General features: G+C 39.5%; 3 protein-coding genes across 3 annotated transcripts; 1 reads left to right on the top strand and 2 right to left on the bottom strand.

The window, feature by feature from the left end:
* Window positions 1–1,890: 1,890 nt before the first annotated feature.
* Window positions 1,891–4,849, bottom strand: LOC4332019 (uncharacterized). The gene is made up of 5 exons (XM_015773844.3): window positions 4,602–4,849; window positions 3,791–3,864; window positions 3,551–3,630; window positions 2,679–2,830; window positions 1,891–2,300 (listed from the first exon to the last, which is right to left on the bottom strand). The coding sequence occupies exons 1-5, from the start codon at window positions 4,756–4,758 to the stop codon at window positions 2,230–2,232; spliced, it is 534 nt and encodes a 177-aa protein (XP_015629330.1). The 5' UTR covers window positions 4,759–4,849; the 3' UTR covers window positions 1,891–2,229.
* Window positions 4,850–5,770: 921 nt separating this feature from the next.
* LOC4332018 (methionine--tRNA ligase, chloroplastic/mitochondrial) lies at window positions 5,771–13,300 on the bottom strand. The gene is made up of 12 exons (XM_015777269.3): window positions 12,917–13,300; window positions 12,311–12,454; window positions 12,069–12,218; window positions 11,486–11,653; window positions 10,389–10,513; window positions 9,840–9,933; window positions 8,905–9,003; window positions 7,937–8,117; window positions 7,681–7,796; window positions 6,934–7,089; window positions 6,493–6,621; window positions 5,771–6,293 (listed from the first exon to the last, which is right to left on the bottom strand). Exons 1-12 carry the CDS (start codon window positions 13,196–13,198, stop codon window positions 6,129–6,131), a joined length of 1,809 nt encoding a protein of 602 aa, XP_015632755.1. The 5' UTR covers window positions 13,199–13,300; the 3' UTR covers window positions 5,771–6,128.
* A 6,131-nt stretch (window positions 13,301–19,431) lies between these two features.
* On the top strand, window positions 19,432–24,113 carry LOC4332017 (probable protein S-acyltransferase 22). The gene is made up of 9 exons (XM_015777401.3): window positions 19,432–19,689; window positions 19,790–19,903; window positions 20,402–20,761; window positions 21,278–21,346; window positions 21,445–21,516; window positions 21,748–21,876; window positions 22,020–22,100; window positions 22,377–22,568; window positions 23,053–24,113. Exons 1-9 carry the CDS (start codon window positions 19,648–19,650, stop codon window positions 23,788–23,790), a joined length of 1,797 nt encoding a protein of 598 aa, XP_015632887.1. The 5' UTR covers window positions 19,432–19,647; the 3' UTR covers window positions 23,791–24,113.
* Window positions 24,114–24,167: the final 54 nt, after the last annotated feature.

The raw sequence follows: 24,167 nt of genomic DNA, 5'->3' as shown, positions 1-24,167 counted from the left end.
GCCGCATTTTAAAATTAGCCGCAAATGCGAGAACTCGTGTCTACCACTGAAAGGCTGCGTTATTTTGTGCGTTTTGGCTTGGAGTTTCAAGTCATTAGCACCATGAGTGAGCATCATGATTGTAAAAACACGCTCCATATGCTCTGTTTTTTTTTTCTTCAGAAACCAGACGACCAAAATGTTCATGCTATTGCTCCATACAATAGGATCAGTAAACCATCAGGCCAATGCTTTAGGTACTCTTGGAGCATAGCAGCATGCCAGCATTTTCTATGTAATGAAGATATATTGAAACAATTGCATGGAAGTGTGCACAGTAAAGTTCAGCTTGGCCCTATAAATCGGATACTGGTCGCAACAGAATTGAAAAGACTTAACCAGACAAGCATTGGTCAATATCCCCGTACAAGCATGGCAAATAGTAGTGGCAGTGGCAGAGATAAGAACTGCACTTCTTACCATTACCAAACCGAAGTGTACAATCCCTCCTCCAGGGTTTTGTTCAGATGCAGCAACAGATTACGATAAACACTTGATTACTTGAAAGTTCAAACATTGTTACCCACAATTTCCACAAACCACATTGAGTCATTGCTTGCCATATGCCCATACATCGACTTAACAGTTAACAGTCTACTGAGAATCTGAGACAATTTTGGGTGCAGTTTTTTTTAAGATAATGGAAGCTTTATTTAGACTTAGTTAATTACATCAAGATGATACAATCAAACTGAGTCACCCCCGGCCTCTGCATAAAATGCACACAACCAAAAAAGAAGAAAGAAATAATTAGAACATCTCCCAAGCACAAAAGTTTAACAGAAACATATATCTTAGTGGCTATCAATCCGTAGGCTAGACCGCCACCCATGCTCCTGGGTAAAAAACTCCTGTGCCACCTGGTCCAACTGTCGAGATACCAACGTATATCTTAGTGGCTATCAATCTGTAGACTAGACTGCCACCCATGCTCCTGGGTAAAAAAACTCCTGTGCCACCTGGTCCAAACGTCGAGATACCACCATAATAGTATCCCGCAGTCCCGGTTGGTGGAGGATAGCCCAGGTACGTAGCCACCGGGTAACTAAGGTGATAACCTGCAAAGGAGAAGACACCATCTTGTTATCAAAAATTACTCCATTCCTGCTTAGCCAAATGGACCAACACAGAGCTGTTGCACCCATCAAAAGCAGATTCCTCATTTCTTTGGGGACACATGATAGACAACTCCCAAACATATGACCAACATTGCGAGGAGGTTTCAGATTAGAAGCCAAATGAATTACAGACCACACCAAGCGAGATAAGCGGCACTGAAAGAATAAATGTTGGATAGTTTCATCCTTGTGATAGAAACAACATGTCTTGCTGCCTTTCCAATTTCTCTTAGCAAGGTTGTCCTTGGTGAGAATTACGCCCCGACGTAAATACCAAAGGAAGATTTTAACTTTTAGGGGTACTTTCACCTTCCAAATCCGTCTATTGATATTCGGAACCCCGATATGTGTTAGAGCTAGATAATGAGATTTGACCGAGAAGACCCCATTCGAGGTGAGGTTCCAGTGAAACTCATCTTGCTCCTATACCAGAACCAAATCAGCTATGCGAGGCAATAGGTTATGCCAAGCAGCTAGTTTTGCACCAATTAAATCCTGTCGCCATGAAAAGCACGGAGGATTGGTTTGGAAAATCTGTGCGATAGTCGACTGTTTATGCCTAACTATGTTATAGAGACAAGGATACTGTTCTCTTAACGAGGCATTACCCAACCATTTGTCTTCCCAGAACCTAACTTAGGAGCCGTCCCTAATCTTGAAGGATCCAAAACGGAAAAAATCCTGTTTGACCTTCATAAGACTAGCCCAAAAATGTGAATCCCCCGCTTTCCAATAGGCTTGAGATAAAGGTTGTGATCCCAAATATTTATTGCGTAGCAGTTGTTGCCATATTCCATCGGTGGTAAGTAGTTTGTATAACCACTTACTAATCAACGCTTTATTCTTTATCTCGAGGTCATGAATTTCTAGCCCCCCTTGTTCTTTGGGACAACAAATAATGTCCCACTTAGTAAGCCGGTATTTCTTCTTATGTCCATCCCCTTGCCAATAATTTTGGGTGCAGTAGATACACAGTTTTGCTTTCTCCGAGTCTTCAAATGCGACGTAAGGAGGGAAGAGAACAAGGCCAGTCGGCCACTGCTACCGCACCCTGACAAATGTGCCTCTGCTTTTAGTTGTCACAACTTGGTTCATCGTCCTCGTCAAGATTGATGCCAGAGATGCTCATTTTCCCTATATTTACTGCAGTGCAAGATAGATACGAATTAGTAGACATTTTCAACAGTCTGCACTATGCACACTGCACACAAATGGAAATTTGTTCTCAAATGAAGCTGGATCGATGATAAAATTGTGGCCACGGGTTGGGAGGTGTAACACTTGGTGCGGAATAACTAAATCATTCATCCTTTACTACTGTGGTGCCGGCATCCTATAAATTTTGAGCATACATGTCTTCTCTGTGTGTTATTATTGGTCTTGTATGGTAGTTTACAACCTGTCACTAATGACTAAACCCCAACACCTCTGTAAGAACAAAAAAACTTATACTATTGATAGAAGGAAAAGAATCTCTCTTACGCACTCCCCAAACAACAAAAGACACAGGTATGTGCTTACCGACTGCATCCAATCCTTTTAGATTTGGCATATACTTGCTAATGTGCTCTTCTGCAGCTTTGTCAGCCTTCAGTGTCTCACATTCGAAGGAGAGTGAAAACTTCCGATTCCCGTGTTTCTTTTCAACCAAACCAACAATGTCATCTTCCCAACTGCACAAAAAAATTATTCATTTGGTAAAACTTTGATTGGATAAAAATTCATACTCAGCTTAAAACAAACAACTGATACCAAAAATACAGTCCCAGTTCCCTCAGGCCATAATCTTTACCATCATTCACTGGTGTCAAACGAGGGATACTAGAGATCACTTCTCATGTAATCCCCTCTTTTCCTTTGTCACACTTTCTTTTATTCGTTAGGACTTATGCAAGATATCTAATTACAGATAAGACAATCAACACAAGTCATAGCGTTTCAGGAATATAACAAGGTGTTACAGTATTAATCTACAACTCCAACTCCATGCCAGTAAGACCCAAAGCAATTATACATTAACATATCTCTGGTTGCTGGAAAAAGTATGCTAAATAACTCATGTCAAAGCTCTGGAAATTGCATGATGGGCCCGACAGAAATTTAATGAAAAACAGAGAACAAAGACGCACCAGATAGCACTTGATACTTGATAAAAAGAGCCATTTATCCTTCTCTTGGTTCTATTCCAATTCTACTAACCAGAGGACTCGTTCAAAGCATAATATGCTGCAATCATATATTGCTTTCATGTTCACTGTAAACTGATTATGTGCCCATGGAGCCTCAGAAAATGAGTACTAACAGTATCTCAGCAAAATCCTCTTGAAATTGTTGACAAATAGTAAATTCAGCATTAGTTATAATGAAATCCATCCATGACAAAAGGTACTTACCCATGCAAATGGTCAATGTTTTGCAACCGAGCAGCATCATGGCCCCTGCATTCCACCACAACCACCTTCTCGTGCTTGTTCTATCTAATAGGCATCATAGTTAAATGAGAATTTTTATCTGACGAGAAAATATGTGAATATAAAATATCTGCAGGTTAATTCTTATAGGTCCAAGAAAATACAGAACAAAATAATTAGTAGAAGATACACTTGAAGGTGGACCAAGTTAGAATTTCTCACCTTAAAATCAATTATGGAAAGCTTTATCAGGCGGTAATCTTCTCCTCGGCTGCACTCCCTCTCACAAGATATCGCTTACATGATAGACAAGAAATGGGGAAGAGTAATGTAAGTTTCTGAAATTTATATATCTTTCTATCTAGCACAGATACAGATGGGGCGCAATTCCACCGACACCAATTCCCTTATGCTACTCAGAACATATTATCTCACTATGTATCACTTAAGCTTCTATTACATGTCAATAAGGGCATCAGCTGTTAATCTTGATTCTTTTTTCATAAGGCACAAAAGAAACCCCAATTCCTAGATAATAACAGGTCATACAATTTTATACACATTTTCTTTTGAAAAACACAACATAGGTAAGGGCATTGTTTGATACTCCCTCCGTTTCACAATGTAAGACTTTCTAGCATTGCTTACATACATATAGATGTTAATGAATCTAAACACATACATATGTCTAGATTCATCAACATCTAAATGAATGTGGGAAATGCTAGAAAGTCTTACATTGTGAAACGGAGGAAGTACGATTTATCTGCTTGGTCAATCTTACATGTTTCAGATAGCATAAAAAGACTCCGACATCTCGTGCAAAAGGGTCATGCCATTTTGTAAACACTTAATATTTGCAATCAAATTTCCTTGTACATCACTTGATTAGTTGCATTTCATTAGTGCGATGAGCAAAGGGGGGTTTTGGTGAGAGCGCAGACGATTCAAGCAATAGACAGTTGGATGGAACCAACCCCATGATCGCCACCAGCAAGTGCAGGAATATGGAAAGAGAGAGGGAGATGGATACGTGTGCCGTGGAGGCCGTAGCAGACGGAGTCAGGGAGGCGGGTGAAGTGGCCGGAGATGGCGCCGGAGGGCAGGAGCGCGATGGACGCGACGCCTTCCATCGTCTCACTCTCGCCGGAGTCCACCACCTCTTCGACCTGCGCCCCATTGTCCTCCATCGCCGCCTCCGCCGCCGGCTGATGGTCGCCGTTCGCCTGCGGCTGCGGGTCCGAGACCGAGCTCACCGTTGTTCCCCCACTGCGCCGCCGCAGCGGAAGCGGAAGACGGTAACCCCAAGTAAAAATAAAAAATAAAAAAAATCTTCGGTAGCCGATTATCACCGTTTTGAAACTACTCCATCCGTCCCAATATAAAGAATTTTGAGTTTTGTTTGTAATTTTTGACCACTCGTCTTATTCAAATTTTTTTACAAATATAAAAAACGAAAAGTTGTACTTAAAGTACGGTAGATAATAAAGTAAGTCACAAATAAAATAAATAATAATTTCAAAAAAATTTGAATAAGACGAGTGGTCAAATGTTGCAAGCAAAAAATTAAAATCCCTTATATTATGGGACGGAGGGAGTATTTCAGTATAAATTTAAAATTGAACCCGCCAACATTCCATTAAACTTTTCAAAAATTTATTTTTAGAAATAAGATCCCAGTGTGTTTACTTTCAAATCTTACTTCAAGATGTTCAAAAATAGGAAAGCATATTTATTAGTTTGTACTGACTACACCCTCCGTCTCAAAATAAGTTTATTTTCCATTCATCTCGCACATACCAATATGGAACCAAAAGAGTTGAATACCATCTCGCACATACCAATATGGAACCAAAAGAGTTAAATACCCTATTTTCTCAAATCCTAATGCAATTATTACTCGTTTTATCTATTTTCAATCAACTATTTTCTTACACAAATTAATTGTCTTAGGATGGAGGAGCTGAAAATGAACATGGACGGATAGAGAATATTTTGGGATGCACCAGCTCTCCGTCACATCTAAATCTCTTTTTTAAGAAATCAAGGTTGAGACAAAAAAAATTGATATGGTTATTATTAGTTGAGATTAAAGTGTACAAATTTCTAACTCCAGACGTGCTAATGTGCTATTCCAGTATGGAGAGTACAAATTCTATACAATATTTTCTTCAAATAGTGATATAATTAATAATAACGTACTGCTCCATCAAATGCATCTTTTCCCTCTTAAATAGGGTGCTCCCAATTCCATAAATGTCATGTTAGGAATCGTACAAAAGATTTAATCTAAATTCGATAAAGATGGATGAGCTCAGGATGCTCCATTATTCCAATAACAAACAGAAGCAATAGCTGCGTTCACTGGAATAAAACATTGCGGGAGTGGGGAATTAACTCAGCTATCAGTATCAGTATGTACTACTTGGAATTGGAAAGCCAGTGTTAGAACAAAATTGCAGAAACCAATTCGCCCCAAGAAAATGCTTCAGGCCTTCTTTGTCACCAAGCGACAAGGTCGCAGGTAGTTTTATGCTATGTACACCATCACAAACTTGACTCATGCTTCCACAAGTCCTTGACTTCTTGCCTTCTTCTTCCCGCCTTTTGTTGCCTTCGAACTTGATTGATCTTTCTCGTCCGTCTCTGTTTCTATCCTTGCAAAAACTGGCTTTGGCTCCATCATTACCTGACCTGCCTTTAGACCTCCCCATTTGGTATCCTCCTGCAGGGCATAGTTGACAAATTATATGCTAGGTTGTCTAGTCATACCATAGGAAAACCCAACCTCCAGGTTCACAATACTAGTGTGCAAACCTTGTATTTTCTGCAAGGGTGTTGGATTATATATATTCGAGGATAATAACCATGAAATACTGGGAAATATAAATAAAGAGAAATATCACTTAGTCTTAAGAGCATACCCATCTCAATGTTCTAAATTGGTCTTCTGTGAAACCAAGCTGTGTATAAATCCTCAAAGAAAGGCTTGGGGTGATCGGTGATAGTGCAATTGCAATTATTCTCATAGTCTCCAAAATAATAACAAGATCCTGAAGATAGTTGGAGGCAGAATTAACTGAACAAGTTATATCTCAAAATCACAAACCAAACAACAATGTGATTAGTCTCAATCCAATCCAAAATACAGGCAAAAAAATAGGTCCATAAATATGAGTTCAATGCTTCAAATTCCTATAACGATTATTCCACATGAGATCAGATTTTGTGGCTTATATCTAATAGCACCAGAAGAAAATATATTGCAAATTTTATTTATTGATGCTGGTCGGTACATTCAGACTCATGCAGGCATCTGAAATCTGAAACAAGTAAGACAAACTGTGACAATTTTAAATAATTACCTTCGCTGCCTTTTCAGCACTCTCACCCCCTTGCTTGAAACAAGACCATGGTGCTTGCTCATCAATGTACAAGTTTCCTAAGTTACCAATCTCCATAAGAGTTTCACATGCTGATGACAGCAAAAGATTTTCAAACTGATCCTTTGCCTTGTCCACCTGCATAAAAAAGTTTATACATCTGCAAACCAACATATACACAACAGAGCATGCAAAGATCCGGATAAGAGTAAATGGATGGCAGGTGGTGTTCTGAAATATCCAGATGCAAAACAGATTTGGAAGAACAAATGAAACCAATATATCACTGACAAAAATCATGTGAAGTCCTTGCCATCACGTGCTAATATAATGAATAGCATATGCATAAATCATGAATCAGTTTAGCTAGCATGGTAAAAGTCGGTCCGTTTATTTGGTTGTAGCATGTAGGCTGATAAATAAAAATTTGGAAGATACTACACAGCAATAAATGATCAGTTTATCTCAATGATATACACATTAAAAGCACAAATGGACTTGAAGTGACCTCCAAAACATATGCATATTATAATTCAGTTGAGGAGCAACTGCTACATGTTCAAGAATTCAAGATTTTTAATGTACATTCAGAATTATTTTCTGCAAAGTCTTTTACTAAAGCGATTTTGAGCATGCCATGCCCAACAAGAACTTAACAAAAGATTTGTCATTTAAAATGTTATTCCTTGACTCCGCCAATTGTAGTTTATAGATGCCAAGAGGACTTACCAAGTTTTCAACATTATCCTTTAATGAAATTCCATCTGCGGCAGCAATCGAGTCAAAAGCTAATGTGGATTTACAATTCTTCTTTAGCAGCCCAAGTGTGCGATTGAGGAGGTTTCCTGTTTAAGATGAGAGAATGATCATTAACAACAAATAAAGATGCGCATTGGTGAAAAACTTCTACACCAGCTAAAGAAAAATCTAAAAGCCATCAAGACGTTTTATACTCCAGAAACAAAGGTGCTTTGAGTAGAAATACCAATGGTGTTGGCAAGATGCGCATTGACTATATTGATAAAGCGTTCCTCTGAATAGTCCCCGTCATTGCCAAATTCCACTTCCCGCAAGAAGAAGTACCTAACAGAGTCTACTCCAAATCTGTTTACCAGATCCTTTGGTTCAAGTGTGTTGCCTAATGATTTTCCCATCTTCATGCCATCCTAAAATTTTTCAAAATAAAAAGCATTGCTGCATGAAATAAAAGTGACTGGATGAGATAAGTAGCAAACAGAGAACCTGTAAACAGTTCTTTATGTTCACCACTGAAACCTTTCTCATGGAATATAAGATTGATATTTGTTTCCAGATAATGTAGAAGACATAATAGTTACAACTGGAAGGTCGCGTACGAGAGTTACAAACTTTAACACCACATCTATCTCTCTCTCTTAATGAAATTGGTCGACCGAATCTTTCGGCCGACCCGGCAAAAATAAATAAATAAATAAAACTTTAACACCACGGAACATGTGGCAAAAAAACCACATAATATTTTCTATAAGCTACATTGCTGCTACCTGTATGACTATATTTGAGATACCAACCAACATAAGAGGAAAGCCCATATACACTATAATCAGCAGAAAACATAGACTGCTATCTAAAGCAAAACACGGTGCATGCTACGGTAGAGTCATAGAGATGATATTTTGTAAAGATCTATAAGAGGGTAGTCCAGGATTTTTTTTTAATATAGAATTGAAGTATATAGCTTCTTCATGCTCCTGGAGAGTTTATTTTTAAGAAGGGATGTTAAAGCTGTAAACAGAACATTAGGATAAATAATAATAATCATCATCCAGCATGGACATCCAAATGTTCGGATCAGGAAAATGAACATGAGTTGCAGGAAAAACAGGTTCCATTACTGTTTACTTATGGTACAGTGCTATGCTGTCATCGATCTGTAGAAATGGAAATAATAACGATGAAAATAGGTAGGATCACCTTTGTCAAAAATCCATGACCAAAAACTGCATCAGGAACACTTATTCCTGCTGACATTAACATTGCTGGCCAATATACTGCATGAAACCGCAATATGTCCTGAGGTAGATGTACAAAGAATCATCATAAACCATATTATAACAAAATAAAAAATAGAAATAAAACTCAAGAAGTTCATCCAACATTCTTGCCTGTACACTGGACATAAATATCAATGTCCACTGCATAGGTGATGCCAGATAAATCTGTCAGCATTAACTACAGCCCTATATTACAATGGAGAAGGAATAGTACAAATACTCAAAGCAGTAGATAAAGAGAAGTAAAGTGTGTCTTGGCATTATAAGAGTCAGGAAAAATGTGAAAATAATCAGATTTATCGTATTAGAAGAAGGCCGATTATCATTGATGTCCTAGCTAATCCTATTTCTGTCAATTTTTATCAGGGCCTAATTCTGTCAAAACAGTTTCAACTAAGGCATGCCGAACAAGAATTTGTCAACGATTATTTTCAAAATTAACATCCAATCCACTCCAGAATAATTTTCCACCTACCATCTCTATCTGTGCACAGACCAAGGAGATAAAAATTTAAAAGGAAATGTTCACAGTGCCCAATATAAGGTTAGAGCATGGAAAACTGTAATAACACATGATTAAAAATATTATAGAATGAAAAAACCCAATAATCTGGATTGATGATTAACCCAATAGAACCACAGTTTTTTTAATACTTAGTTGATGATTATTCTGAGACTCAAGCATCATCAGTGCTTAGTTATCAGCCCACGCCAGAGTTATCCTTATCATCGCAAGAACATATCAAGCAACGTGAACAAATAAACTAAGGGTAGATGAGAAGAGAAGCAAACAGAATTTGCTAGAAATGAGAAGGAGCATGAATGGTTGAAACTGTTAATACGCCTGAAATCCACCTTTCCTATCAAGTGTAGGGAGGCAGGCCAACCACGTTCAACTGCTTGTTGTAAACTTGCCTTCTCCCCATCATCTAGTAATGCTGAAATGTACCTAAACACAACATATGAAAATAAAACAATCAGTCTGAAAAAAAAAAGAGAGTGGGATAATATATAAGATTATGTATTCATTTATAGGCATAGGATCTTTAGTAGTAATGGTGAAATGGATAACAAACATTCATGAGGTATATCAGGAGTGCCATTAGAGATAAGATATCAGAACACTTCTGAAGATTCAGAGAAATCAGAGTTTAACAGAGAGTAGAGTGAAACACTACAGGCAGTAATACATCCAGGAACGACGAATCATAAGAATTCAATGAACTACGAAAATGTAAACATGGACAACAACTAAAAGTTAGAAACAGAAGCAGTCTTCATTTATTTATAGAAAGTTGTGAGTTCGAAGAAATAAAAGCACGACTAGTATAATAAATTCCCAGCAAGACTAGTAAACAGGAGCACACATTAATGAATATCATGTAAAGAAGCAGAGAAACATACCCTAATAATGCATCAAACCACACGTATATTGTCTGTTTGGTGTCATTTGGCACCGGAATACCCCACTCTACAGATGCACGGGAAATAGAGAAGTCCCTTAATCCACTTTTAACCCATCCTTGGACCTACAACTGTCTTAATCAGAAAGGGTAAAGAACAACTATATTTGAAAACACAAACAAAAATCATATGCATACTGAAAGACTGTCCATAAACATATGATATAAAACATCAATATGAATCTTGAACAATACAAATACACTACATGATAATTGCCTGTTTATATTATTACAGTAAAAAAGGAACATGTGTTTCCCTGGCAAGTTGATTCCCATAAGATTCTAATAGTAAGCGCAATATTTGTGACTTAAGAAGAAGCACAGCCCTTTCTGGCTTTCTTCAGGAAACAATAGAAGGTTTTAATTTAGAAATGTTAAGAGTCACATCAGTCCTTGCTTCTGGCATGCACTTCTCCACATATGCACATTGAGAAGTCAAAAGAAAAGGAATCACACAATGACTAAATTTCAAGCGTTATGCACTTAGCTTCACAGTCATTTATATTACTGTAGAAACTAAAGGCACATGTGAGTAGGCCAAATTCAGGCCCTTTTCAAGTCCTGGAGATATGATGAATGAGTTGACCATATCATTAACTGGTTAGGATGCCATCTGAATAACAGTTTGATAAGTTTTTCATAAGAAAATAAATTACAAGGTTGTTTGTTCAGTATGCGAACAGTACTTCCTGGTAGCAAAAAGAAAGGCCTAACGAAACAGACGTAGTTTGGTTTGTAACTGTACATATTTGATACTCTGTAACACAGATATTCTTTAACATGACTGTGGCAGACCTCCAAGCACATATGTGTAACCTAGTTATTTTGTCCTTTATTTGTCAATAATCAACTCATATAATTAGAGTCAACATTCCAACGGACAGTTTTACACTTCACCACAGTTTGCAGCGAAGTACAATGACTCAATAAACCAACGATGTGTGTTAACTCAATACACCAGCAATGTGCAATAAATTGATAAAATAAAATAGATTGAAAACAAATTTTGATTCATAAGAATGAGGATTATAGCATCACCTCATTCAAGCGATGTGATGGCCGTACAAAATTAGGATTTTTTGTCAGTAGATCTTCCAGTTGATGCTGGTATTTTGACAAGGCAAAGAAATAGTTGTCTTCCTTTCTTGGTACACAAGGCTTTAGATGCACTGGGCAACATTTGTTTTCCCCAAGCTCTTTTTCGTCCTGTACTTCAAACAAAACCAGAATTTGCACAATTACCAATGTTGGAAAAAGAAGGATGATCTATAAGTGAATATGGCAACAACTGTAAAGCATGAAAAGAACGAAAATACAGAAAAATAATTCCCCTAAAAGTATGTCCTCCGGCATTTTCGAGAGAAAAAAAAATCCCCAAATAGTTTTTTTTTTAACAAAACTCACATATTTTGTGTCTGGTTTCTGAAGGACCAAAATTATAAAGTTAAAACCTAAAACATCTGTAGGCACAGGATGTTGTTCGCAAGATTGCATGCTGAACATCATTATCAAATACCTACATTAATCATATTTTTTTATTAGGTAAGTGCCCTTCTATATTCCCCTAAAAGGAAGAAGTAGTGTAGTACTACTACATGGGGAAGTAAAAACAGAAGCTTACCTTGTACTCCTCACAGCTCACACAGTAAAGTCCTTCATAATCTGCTCTATATATGTCACCACTATCTAGCACTCTGGAATAGAAGTCATTGACAACTGCCTCATGCTTACGATCAGTTGTGCGGATAAACTTGTCATACTCTATGTCTAGCTGCAAGAAATGTGTAACAAAGTTGGAAGAAAAAAATGAGCTCAGCATTTATTCCATGTGGTGAATGAAAACACCTAGAATTGTGGACATACATCAGCCCAAAGCATCTTATATGAATTGGAAATTGTATCACAATGATCCTTTGGGTTTCTACCACAAGCCTCTGCTGAAGTGGCAATTTTCTCGCCATGCTCATCTGTTCCGGTAATAAATACGACCCTCTTATCCAGCAACCTCTGCGACCATAAAAGTAGCATTAACACACTTAGATTGCGAGAGCTGATCAACAGATACTACACATTTCATTCCAATAATATTAATCAAAAATTGGTGGCCAGATCATTGAACAGACAAAACGTGCATCAAAACTGCACAGGTTTAAGTTGTCGTATTTTTATTGTAACCCCATATGAAATTCATCGAGATTAAGGGCATGAATAGAAAGTGACACGATATGCACTCATACTAGTACCTGACAATGGCATATCGTTCTCTACAACCCATATGAATTGCTCAGTTCATATATGCACTTGAGTGGCCTCACTTGAGACATTTAAACAATTGGACGTGTTAGAACTCCATAGATTTCTAAGGTATCAACAGTTTGACGTACTCAAAATCCCTAGACTGGGATTAGAACGCGAGCAGCAATGGAACGCAAACGCGCGCGCATAGGCTTGCTCGCTTTAGTTGCTTGCCTGGAAGCGGGCGATGGCGTCGGCGGCAATGGTGGTGTAGGCGCTCCCCATGTGCGGCGGGGCGTTGACGTAGTAGAGCGGCGTGGTGAGCACGTATGGCGGCGGCGGCGGCGCATCGGAGGCGGAGCAGTAGCATCGGCCGCGGCCGCGACGGTGTGGCCCGGTCGCCGCCGCGGCGGCGGCAGTGAGGGGAAGGGCCGTCGGGCACGCGAAGGCGAAGCGTCCGGCGCCGGCGGCCAGCGAGGAGGGGGCGGCGCGGAGGAAGGCCCGCCCGGCGGCCATGGCGATGGAGGCCGCGGCGAGAGGAGGAGGGGTTTTTGGTTGGGTCGCGTTCGTGAGGAGGAGGAGGAGGAAGAAGCTGATGGGGAAGGAGATGGGTAAGCCAGGTCTTTGGGCTGGATGCGACGAAAGTTTTGGGCCGTATCGTAAAATTCGTCAGAGTTGGGCCTAACATGAAAGCCCATTGGGGAATGTGTTTTGGGCCGTATCGTGTGGTGAATTGGGCTCTCCCCTAGTAACCTCAAGTAGGCCTGCATTCGGAACATTTTGTTCAAACCGTGTCAAAAACAGCCGACAGTGCTGAAAACGGTTGATGTGTTGTTATCTTGTCTATGATGAAAATTCCTGCTGATTTTTTAAGCAAATATCATTATATTAATAATGATCTGCCTTTTGTTACGAAGCTCAGGAAAGAAATATTCCTGGTGATTAACCATCAACATCACCATATATGCGTGGCACTATTTTATCAGTGGTTGAAAAATGTCACGATAACCATTTGGTTTTGTTACTTATCGAGCTGGCACGAACCAAGAAACCGCTGGTTAAACCGGTCAAATTATGGTGATGTGGTTTTCTGGTAGTGTTATGGCTGCATGACTTCACATTAGATTTGTGTTAATCTAACTGCTAATAGGAAATTGAAAGTTAGCGTAATGGAATTCTTCTCAAAGTATGGGTGGAATTGGAGAGGAAGATTGAATTTTTAGGGTGGTTCGATATTTTGTTGTGAGACATGTGCTGGTTGTCTTTGGCCCCGTTCTTTTCTCCAACAAAACTTAGATTAAATTATGGATACTCGTGCTTTTTAAACTGCTAAACGGTGCGTTTCGTGCGAAAACTCTATACATGAAAGTAGTTCTAAAATATCATATTAATCCATTTTTTAAGTTTGTAATAATTAAAACTCAATTAATCTCACGTTATTCATCTTCAGGAGATTCAAACACTAATTTTATTGTCATGTGCCTCCTTTGGTGGCTTTTGCTTTTTTTGTTAGAACAGTGGCTTTTGCTTTGAACTTGTCTAGTGAGCCTAAGTGCTTGGTATTGTATCACCGCAGCCGTGTACATCGTTTGGGATGTAGAGGCCGGGTTTATTTAATCCATTATTAAGAAAAACATACAATATTACATGTATCCATCTTTTTAAGTGTAACATGTCCAGAGCAAAGAACAAAGAAGCTAGACTTTGGCCTGGTTTAGTTCCCAACTTTTTCTTCAAACTTTCAGCTTTTCCATCACATCGAAACTTTCTTACACACATAAACTTTCAACTTTTTTTAGTCAAACTTCCAATTTTGACATGGAACCTTGATGTATACGTAACTTATCTAGGGTGTGTTTAGTTCACGCTAAAATTAGAAGTTTGGTTGAAATTAAAACAATGTGACGGAAAAGTTGGAGTTTGTGTGTGTAGGAAAGTTTTGATGTGATGAAAAAGTTAGAAGTTTGAAGAAAAAATTTAGAACTAAACTCAGTCTTAGAAATTTCTTTATCTGTTCAATTTCTAAGGAATCAAGATATCATCTCGTTTCGGTAGTTGTACTACCCCATTGTTCCATTGTTGCAGTTAGGGGTGAAAACGGAGTGGATATTATCCGATCCGATCTGCTCCGAATCCGTCCGAAGTGAGGATATGGTAAGAGTTTTTAGATATCCGGCCGGATGCGGATGCGAATGCGGATAGTTGCATGCGGATGCGGATGCGGATATGGTATCGGTAATATCCGACGGACACGGATTATCCGATAAACGTTTTGGCGGATAATCCGAATTTCACACCCCATATAACCACTTAATTTGGCCCATTTGACATGAGCATTTTCATCGTGTAAAGATTCAGCCCATCCAGGTCCACCTTATCCATCAATCTATGCAGGAGTTCAGTCCGTGACTCCGTTGGCGTCGCGTCAACCAATTTTTTCATCGAGACTTCTCTTCTTCCAGTCCTCCCACGCCGCCGCCTGACGCCCTGACTTATGTGTAGAACTTCTATGTCTTACGTGTTATGTGAATGCGATATATCGTGATGTCAATACTGTATGTGTCGATTACATGCTTTTGGACAGAAGACAAGTCAATGTTAACAACTTGACATTATATTATAATGTGATCCGTGCTTTCATGAGTCATGTGAATTATGATATTGGTACCTCATTATTGCTCATTATACAGATGATCAGATGTTATATCGATTGTATATACATATCACATCCAATTATTTTCATTCGTTTTCTAGCCGAGTCCGCACCGACTCCGCAACATTTCCGACATGCGAAATAATCCGCTCCGCATCCGCACATTATCCACACAACCTCTGAATCTGATTAAAAAATATGGTATAGGATATGGTAATACTACTATCCGTCCGAATCCGATCCGTTTTCACCTCCGTTTTCACCCCTAGTTGCAGCGCCGTATCGCTCTTGGCAGGTAACTGGGCTGAACATGGTCCAACTCCAAACGTCTCCACACACACACAAGCCAAAACACCAGCATGGCACGAGCTGGTATAGCCAGGGCAGCCATGCCATATTGCCATGGACGGGGTCGCACGCAGATGCAGATGCAGATGCAGCGCCTGACGAGAAGCAGAGCCCCATCCAGTAGCTTCACGCACAGCGGCTTGTCCCAAGCGGGGAAGAACGCGCGCGGCCGCGGATTCATTCCAGCTTCGAAGGAACGATGTGACGGAAAAATTGAAAGTTTATGTGTGTACTCCCTCTGTCCCATAATGTTACAATCTGGACATGGGATGAGACCCATTCTAGGTTGCAACATTATGGGATGGAGGGAGTAGAGGGATGGGATGAGACACATTCTAGGTTGCAACATTATGGGACGGAGGGAGTAGAAAAGTTTTGATGTGATGGAAAAGTTGAAAGTTTGAAGAAATATTTTGGAAATAAACACGGCTCAAATTTATGTGCGCGTAAGCGCAACTAGTAGGCTGATGTAATGGAAAAAAATTGAAAGTTTGGATCTAAACACAGTAGTAGTACTACCTCTGTCCTAAAATAAGTACAGCCGTAGATATCCGTGTCCAATATTTGACCGTCCGTCTTATTTAAAAAATTTGTGAAAAATTTGAAAATATTTAGCAATAAAAATACTAATCATAAAAAAATTCAAATAAGACGAATGATCAAATATTGAACGTGAATAGTGTAAAACTGTATTTATTTTGGGACGGAGTGATATCTGCTTTTGAGGTAACCGGTCCTAAAAAGACTCTGGCTCCTGGCTCCTGCACTGGCAGTGCAGTGCTGCTGCCCTCAGTCTCAGCACGCCAAAAGATAAAAAAGAAACATCGCATTTGGGAACAATACACTTTGCATTAGCAAAGGGCAAAGGCTCTTATGTGGTTATCAAGTTAGTACTAATTGCACAGCCTTGTAGTTTCTGGTAGTGATAGAGAGATTAGTTATGGATGAACTTGTAATCATGCCATCATGGACTCATGCTGACATTGTAGAGAAAGGCTCTTTTCTACAGGATTTTTTTTTTCTCAGGGTGTTAGGGGTTCATGAGTGGTCGCTATGTTGGTGCTTTCCTTCCTCCCGTAATTGCTGGAAACCTTCTTTCTGGGTAGTAGTTTACATATTCCTGGTGCTCCCTGTTTTTTGTCCGGCATGTTTGGTTTGTCCACCCACGCGACCCAGCAATGCAATCAGAATAGCCTAGCAAACGCTGTTTGATTGTTTTTGCCAACATCTAGGATGGATGGATGGATGGTTTGTTCGCTGCAACTGAGCAAAACAAAAGAAGCCTGAATTTCTTGTGCTCTTGTGCTGGAGTACCATGCTGTGATGGAATCACGTTTACAGGGAACGAATGGATCGGGACTCCAAAGATGGCACATTTTTCAGGTAGAACATGATGAATGAATAGCTCCTCGTGTCAAATTGTTCCGAATTTCTCCATTCGCTTGTGAACCCAGTGTTCGTGTTCCCGAAAAAGATAACTTGGGGGCAGTAACATTTCACCGAACGTGCAGGCATTTCGACGAAGGGGAAAAAGCATTTTGACAAAACAATAGCTTAAGATCCTGATAAATGGCTGCTAAGTAGCCATATGATGATAATCTAGAAAAGGTATTTTCTAGCTTCTGCTTATACTTAATTTCATAGATTCTATAAACTATATGTTTTCAGATATGGATGAGAATCTGAAATGTTTTAGCGTTCCAAAATTTTGAAAAATGTTGTACAATGTCACAAGTTCCCCCAAACATGGGAGATGACCTCCGGTCAGGCGCCCAATCGGGAGGGGATAAAATCGGACGCTGATGTTAGTATGACGTTAGTGTCCGATTTACGTGCAAAATTACTTTAAACTGATTTTTCTCTTAAACTATTTATCCAAATCATGATCCGATTACACCATTAAATTTGTTGCAATTAAATCTTTAAAACAAGACCACACATGGATATATTCTGATGAAAAAATTAGCTTATTATTGAACTATTTTTAAATGTTGCACGATGTTCCACCAGGTATATCGGAATTATTTCACTAAGTAAATCAAAAATGTTTCATTCGTTTAAATCGGGTGTTGTTTCACCTTATATAAAAATAATATTTCAGCAAATAGCGAAATAATATTTCAGTTCACTACAACATTAGATCTATACATAGTGAAAATTTGTGAGTACACTAGGTGAAACATTTTTCGGTGGAACAAAAAATAAACCAAATTCCCTTAATAGGGGGTTTACAAAATATGTGGGTCTTTTTTGTTGCAATGGAATGTTTCGTTCAATGTAGCATTATATCTACATATAGTGAAACATTGTGAATATACTATGTGAAACATTTTTTGTGGAACAAAAAATAAACCAAATTCCCTTAATAGAGAGTTTCTAAAATATGTGGGTTTTTTTTGTTGCAAAAAATTATTTTAATTTACTGCAATATTAAATCTATAAATAGTGAAACATTATAAATACACTAAGTGAAACATCTTTTATGGAAAAAAAAGGAAGAAGTAGGTGGGTCTAACAGGACTCACGTGGGGAGGAGCGCACGGGGGAAGCGCCCGATCTGGCTCCCCCGCGACAAAAGGCACATCAAACACTGAACATAATCGACCAAGAGCCCGTCATGTGTTTGCCTCACCCGTAAGCACAGCATTATCCGTGTCTAAAAAAGACAATTTACCCCATCAATTTATATTCCTTCGTAAACAAAACGGTTTATTAGAGAATAGAAATTTTACATAATTATACTTAACAATTTAAAAGTTAATGCTGACAAAAATTACAGTAAAATTATTTTAAAATTAACTTCAAAACTAAATTTGAAAATCTAAATTTTAGCTTTTGTTTTTGCTTATTAGGCTAACAAATGGGACCAAATTTGGCACCGCGCCAATTCACCGCACGTCCGGACGTGCAGCGCTGCAACAGCAGTGCAACTAGAAGGGGAGAATATGACGAGTAAGAGCAGATAAAATAGCATGCTATAAGCCAGCTATAAATATATTTTAAGAAGATAAATGAGAAGAGAAAAGAGCAGCGGACTATATATTTGTAGCCAGCTGTAGCACGGACTCCAAGACGCAGTGTGTGTATGACAGATGGGACCAGATATTAATAGTGTAGTATGTAACTATTATATGAATGAGCTATTAAATTGGTTATAGATTAATTAGAGTTAGTAGTTGGCTATACTATTAAGGGCCCCTTTGAATCGTAGGAATGAAAAAACAGAGGAATAGGAAAAACACAGGATTCTGACATGAATACAATTGTAAAACAGAGGATTGCAAAACATAGGAAAAACACAGGAATGGCCGTTTGATTGGACCACAGGAAAAACGCAGGAATCAGATGAGAGAGATAGACTCAGAGGAAATGTTCCAAGAGGTTAGACATCTTGCTAACTTTCCTCCAAAATGTGCATAGGATTACCCATTCCATAGGAATTTTAAAGGATTGGATAGGATTCAATCCTTTGTCTCAAAGGCCTTCATAGGATTTTTTTCCATAGGATTGAAATCCTTCAAAATTCCTACATTTTTCCTACAAATCAAAGGGGCCCTAAACTTGCTCCAAAAGCAATGGTTTTCACAGGACAAACGGGAAACGAAGCACACACCCCATCCTCCACAATAAATCCAGACTCCGGACGGCGCAGTCGTCGTCATTCTCCCGAGACGGCCGCATTGGATGCCCATTCTCTCTCTGTCCAAAGAAACTCCAATTCTTCCAGCCAAAAAGAGAGAGAAAAAGTGGGAAAGAAAGAGAAAAGGTTTGGTTTTTGGAGGACCTCTTGGTCTCTCCTCGTCGCTGGGGTTCTTTGTTCTTGTAGTGGTAGTAGCCACTTGCTTGAGTAAAGAAAAAGAGAAAAAAAAAGCATGGTTCTTGCGGCATCATCCTCTTGGTAGCCCTCGTTTAGGCGGCGTTGCTGTCTGTCTGTCTGTGAGAGTGAGGCTTAATCCGTCCAGAAATGAGGAAGCATGGGTGGCAGCTGCCTTACCATCCTCTCCAGGTATGGCCTTCTCTTGGGGTGAAATGCTGTTCTTGCTGTGTCCTTGATGTTCTTGTTTCTTGTGTGCTTTGCTCATGATGTTGCTTTGGTTGCTGCGCAGGTGGTGGCGATAGCGGTGTTCTTGGCATTGGGATTTGCCTTCTACGTCTTCTTCGTGCCGTTCGTGGGGAGGAAGGCGTTCCAGTATGTAGCTATGGTTCTCTACACTCCCCTGGTGAGGGTTACTCTCCTTCTCGAGGCGATTGGATTAGCTAGCAAGAACAGATCTAGCGCCCTTCCTTTTCTTTTCACTTGTTGCCATCTCATTGAGGATTGAGACAGTGCACATTAGCCATTGCGCTGTCTGTAGATAAGAGAAATGTAAGATGTTTTGCGTGTTCGCAGATATGTATTGTAAAACAATGATGTGAGGGAGATTTAGAGAAGGATGTACAAGAAGTATTTCTGCACCTAGTGATAGTGATACCCATTTTTGAAGTGTATGCCAGCTTAATATGTTTTGATAGCATTGTTGTCGAAGCAAGTTGAGAGGTTAAATCTTGACGGTGTGTAAAGCTGTCGCGAGTCGCAGAGTTCGCACCAGCATTTTGAGCACAACCTTCATAAATTGACCTTTCCCAATTTCGCATGAACTTCTCAGTAACAGGGTTCTACTGTACCGGGTAGTGATAGAGCAATTTTCTGTTGAGTAATGCATAACTTCTCATTGCAGATTACATCTGTTGTCGTGTTATACATTTGGTGTGCTGCTACAAATCCTGGTGACCCTGGCATTTTCAAGTCGGCAGAGCATCCAAAATTGAAGGATGGAAGGCGATCCCAGAAAAATTCAGATCATGGGTTAAGTCAAGGAGGAAAGATGTCAAGTGATGGTTTTAATGCTGTAGATAACAGCGAGAAATTGAGCAGCATGCTTGAGCAAAATGATTCACATTCCTGGCCCACATTTTCTGAAATACTTTGTTTCCCCTTTTCCTGCCTTTGCAAAAGATGCTTCCATGCGGATAATCAGTCATCTGAACAGCACATGAGTGAAGAAGGAATGTTCTTCTGCAGCTTGTGTGAAGCAGAGGTATGATTAACTGATGTTCAATTTTTTTCTTCTTCTGATTGTGATTCCTAAGGTTGTACTGGCCACACGCTCCAATTCCTTAAGTTGCACTGGCGTCTTTTAAGGTTGTGTCATACTGTCAGTACTTCAGATTGTAGTGTGACATGTGCCGGTAAATCTAAACTAGTATGAGTGTCAGAATAATCATGTAATTTAGAAGCAACTGTGATTAACTAGATTGCGTTCAGACAAGAATCAGGATTATTATTAGTCTGAATCATATATTCATGTGATTCCAGATTACAAATGATTGTCCATGTGTTGTGCATATGCTTACTTCCAAATTATTCATACTAGCACCGTCTGGATCTACATGTTTTATAGTTATGTGTTGAAAAGTATGAAACATCCTGGTGCAAGTTTTTTAAATGCCGAATGCTGATGAATTTGGACTGTACAAACATTTGATGGTACCTTCAGTGATTGCACTATCTTAGGGTATCAACATGTTGCTAAGACACTGTATGTAATATGCAGGTCCTGAAGAACAGTAAGCATTGCAGAGTATGTGACAAGTGTGTTGATGGCTTTGATCACCATTGCAGAGTACGATACACTTCTTTTGTCTTTCCTAACGGTTATACCCTCAGTCCTCTTAACAATGTAATGTATTTATATTTTCTAATTACATTGTCCTCTTGTAGTGGCTCAACAATTGCATAGGGAAAAGGAACTACAAAGGTTTCTTCCTTCTAATGACTTCTGCTGTACTCCTTGTAAGTGGACATTCCTCGATGGGCTTACAAGGATGGGTCTTTGAATAATACCATAGCTATGAAAGTTAACCTTGCAATAGTGCTTGCATAATTATATTGGCCCTTATTTGAGCTGAAACCATCATGTAATTAAGTGGCTACTGCATGCAGTTATCATTCTTTTCTTTTCCATGCACCTGTTATTCTGGTTGATTATTGACAGGTTTCCATGGTTTGTACACCTTGGGCCAGCTTGTAATGCAGTGGCTGTCAGGAGCCCTTGTGCTGATTCTCTGCATTGTGGATCGAGGGGAGTTCTCCAGACAGATTGTCTCCAAGTTAGGAAGTAGCTTCTCAACTGTAGTGTTTATAATTGTTGTGGTGAGTTTTGATAGAAATTTTCCTTTATAATGTGTGATGGCTGCACAAAAGCACTACAAGAAATTTACTGGCTACATTTCTTATTTTCTATCATGATCCTACTAGAGAAAATTTACAATGCCAATATGATTTGACCTTTGCAGGCCACCTGTACCGTACTAGCAATGATTGCAACTATACCACTTGCTCAGCTTTTGTGTTTCCATATTCTTCTTATCAAGAAGGCAAGTTTTCTTTTAGCTTTTTTTTTTATGTTGTGAATATCACATAGATATGGGTTAATGGGGCTTGCAATTTAATTCTTTCTCCATATCATTTTCTTTTATTAAACTGCTCCAAAAAGTGGTACAGCCACCATTGTTATAATGGAACTTGAGTTTCCATTTCCTTCCATCTGTCGCAAACTATCACATAGTTCATCTATGTGCATCTAAACTTTATTTTCCTCTTCCCTGTATAACTGTAAATTAAATTACTGTCATGTTTTTATATTTATTTAGGGAATTAGTACGTATGATTACATCATAGCTTTAAGAGAGCAAGAGGAGGATCAACAAGAAGAGACTGCTGGGCACCAAAGTCCGCAGATGTCTATTATTAGCTCTGTTACTGGATTTAGCACTGCAAGTTCTTTTGGTCCACTTCATCGTGGTTCATGGTGCACTCCACCACGATTGTTCCTTGAAGATCAGGTATGTGATTTCGCAGTGCCATTGGCTCACTAGTGTCAAGAGTCAGATATAATGAGAGGAGAGGACTCATCTTGGAATTGCCCATATACGCATAAAACCATATATATATATAGCTAAATATGATGAAACCTGACCCATGTCACATGGTAAGATGCTTTGCATCATGATTAATTTCCAATGGAGTGTGTCATGTTGCATTGTCTGTAAGATGGATAATGAATTTATTATTCGTTTATGCTTTCACTGGTCAAATTTGTTCAGGCACCTGGATTTTCATTGTCAAATTATTAGTTATCTATAGTAATTTTTTTTGGTTTGTTGCAAGTATTTCAACCACCTTGGCCTGTTACCAACATTACCCAAATTCGGTAGCTTTACCCCGACTAATAAAAAGACCCCCAACAATCCTAATAAAATTTCAGATACAGTTTAACTCCTTATCAGAGACTTCTTTATGCTTAATGGTTATTCTGTTCTTGCACAGTTTGATGTCATCCCTCCAGAGATTGGCATGCTGCAGAACTCTGGGAGTAAGAAAACAAAGGAAGATGAAGGAGCAAGGCGAAGAACTGGGACAGTAAAAATCAGTCCTTGGACACTGGCACGCCTTAATGCAGAGGAAGTGTCAAGGGCAGCTGCACAGGCAAAGAAGAAATCCAAAATTCTGAAGCCAATTGCAAGACACGATGTTCCAATCGGCCATGACATAAACATTGGTGGTAAACTAGTTCCCAAGGCTGACAACAACAGAAGACCTGATAAAAGGGGACGATTCCCAGCCGAACTTTCCCTCGACCCCCTTACAAGACTATCTGCAAGTGGTACTGAAAGCAACGTCAGTGACACAGCAATAGAAACATCTGGGAATCTAGCCCCATTGCAGTTCGAAGCGAGGAGCGCATTCCAACCGAGTGCTGCGGCATCCACAAGAAATGCCGCCTCATCCCCAGAAAGCAGCTTCGACTCGCCTGATCTTCACCCGTTCCGCCTTTCCTCGTGCACAGCTGATGAGATGCAGGGAGCGATCCCGCATCCAGCTCAGAGTGGTATCAAGTTTTCGAGATCGACAAGCGATGGGTATGAAGCATCAGGAGGCGAGGACAGCGATCGCATCCCGTCGAGAATTGTTCACAGATCGTCGAACTGGGCCAACGCCATCTTGAGCTCAGGTCAGGGAGGAGGCCCTGCAGCTGATCCCAACATGCCATCATCTGAAGGGTAACTCTACCACCGGCCAGAAGGTCGAGCTAGTCAGATATGACTTGATTCCAGGCCATATGAGCTGCATGGTGCTGGCTCCTGGAGAATGCAGTATACAGCAGAGCAATGATGTTGGCAACACATTGGTGGTTAGTTTAGAGTTTAGGAGTAGCTTTGCTGGTGATTGGTGCCAAGTTCGTTTCATGTTAAATTAAAGCATGCGAAACTGCAATTCTGTTGCTTAGTTTTTGGCTGTCAGGCATTCTCTTGTGTCCCAGCAAATGTGAACCTGAGATTCGTTGCGCTCATTTGAGATCAGTACAGCATTCTGTCCGTTTAATGGCCTTTTGCAGGGATCTCCCTCATATGCTTTATGTTAATTATAAGGTTGAACAACCC

Source organism: Oryza sativa, chromosome 3 (assembly GCF_034140825.1).
Source record: "Oryza sativa Japonica Group chromosome 3, ASM3414082v1".
Classification (NCBI taxonomy): domain Eukaryota; kingdom Viridiplantae; phylum Streptophyta; class Magnoliopsida; order Poales; family Poaceae; genus Oryza; species Oryza sativa.
This window is presented reverse-complemented; position numbering and strand designations above follow the sequence as displayed.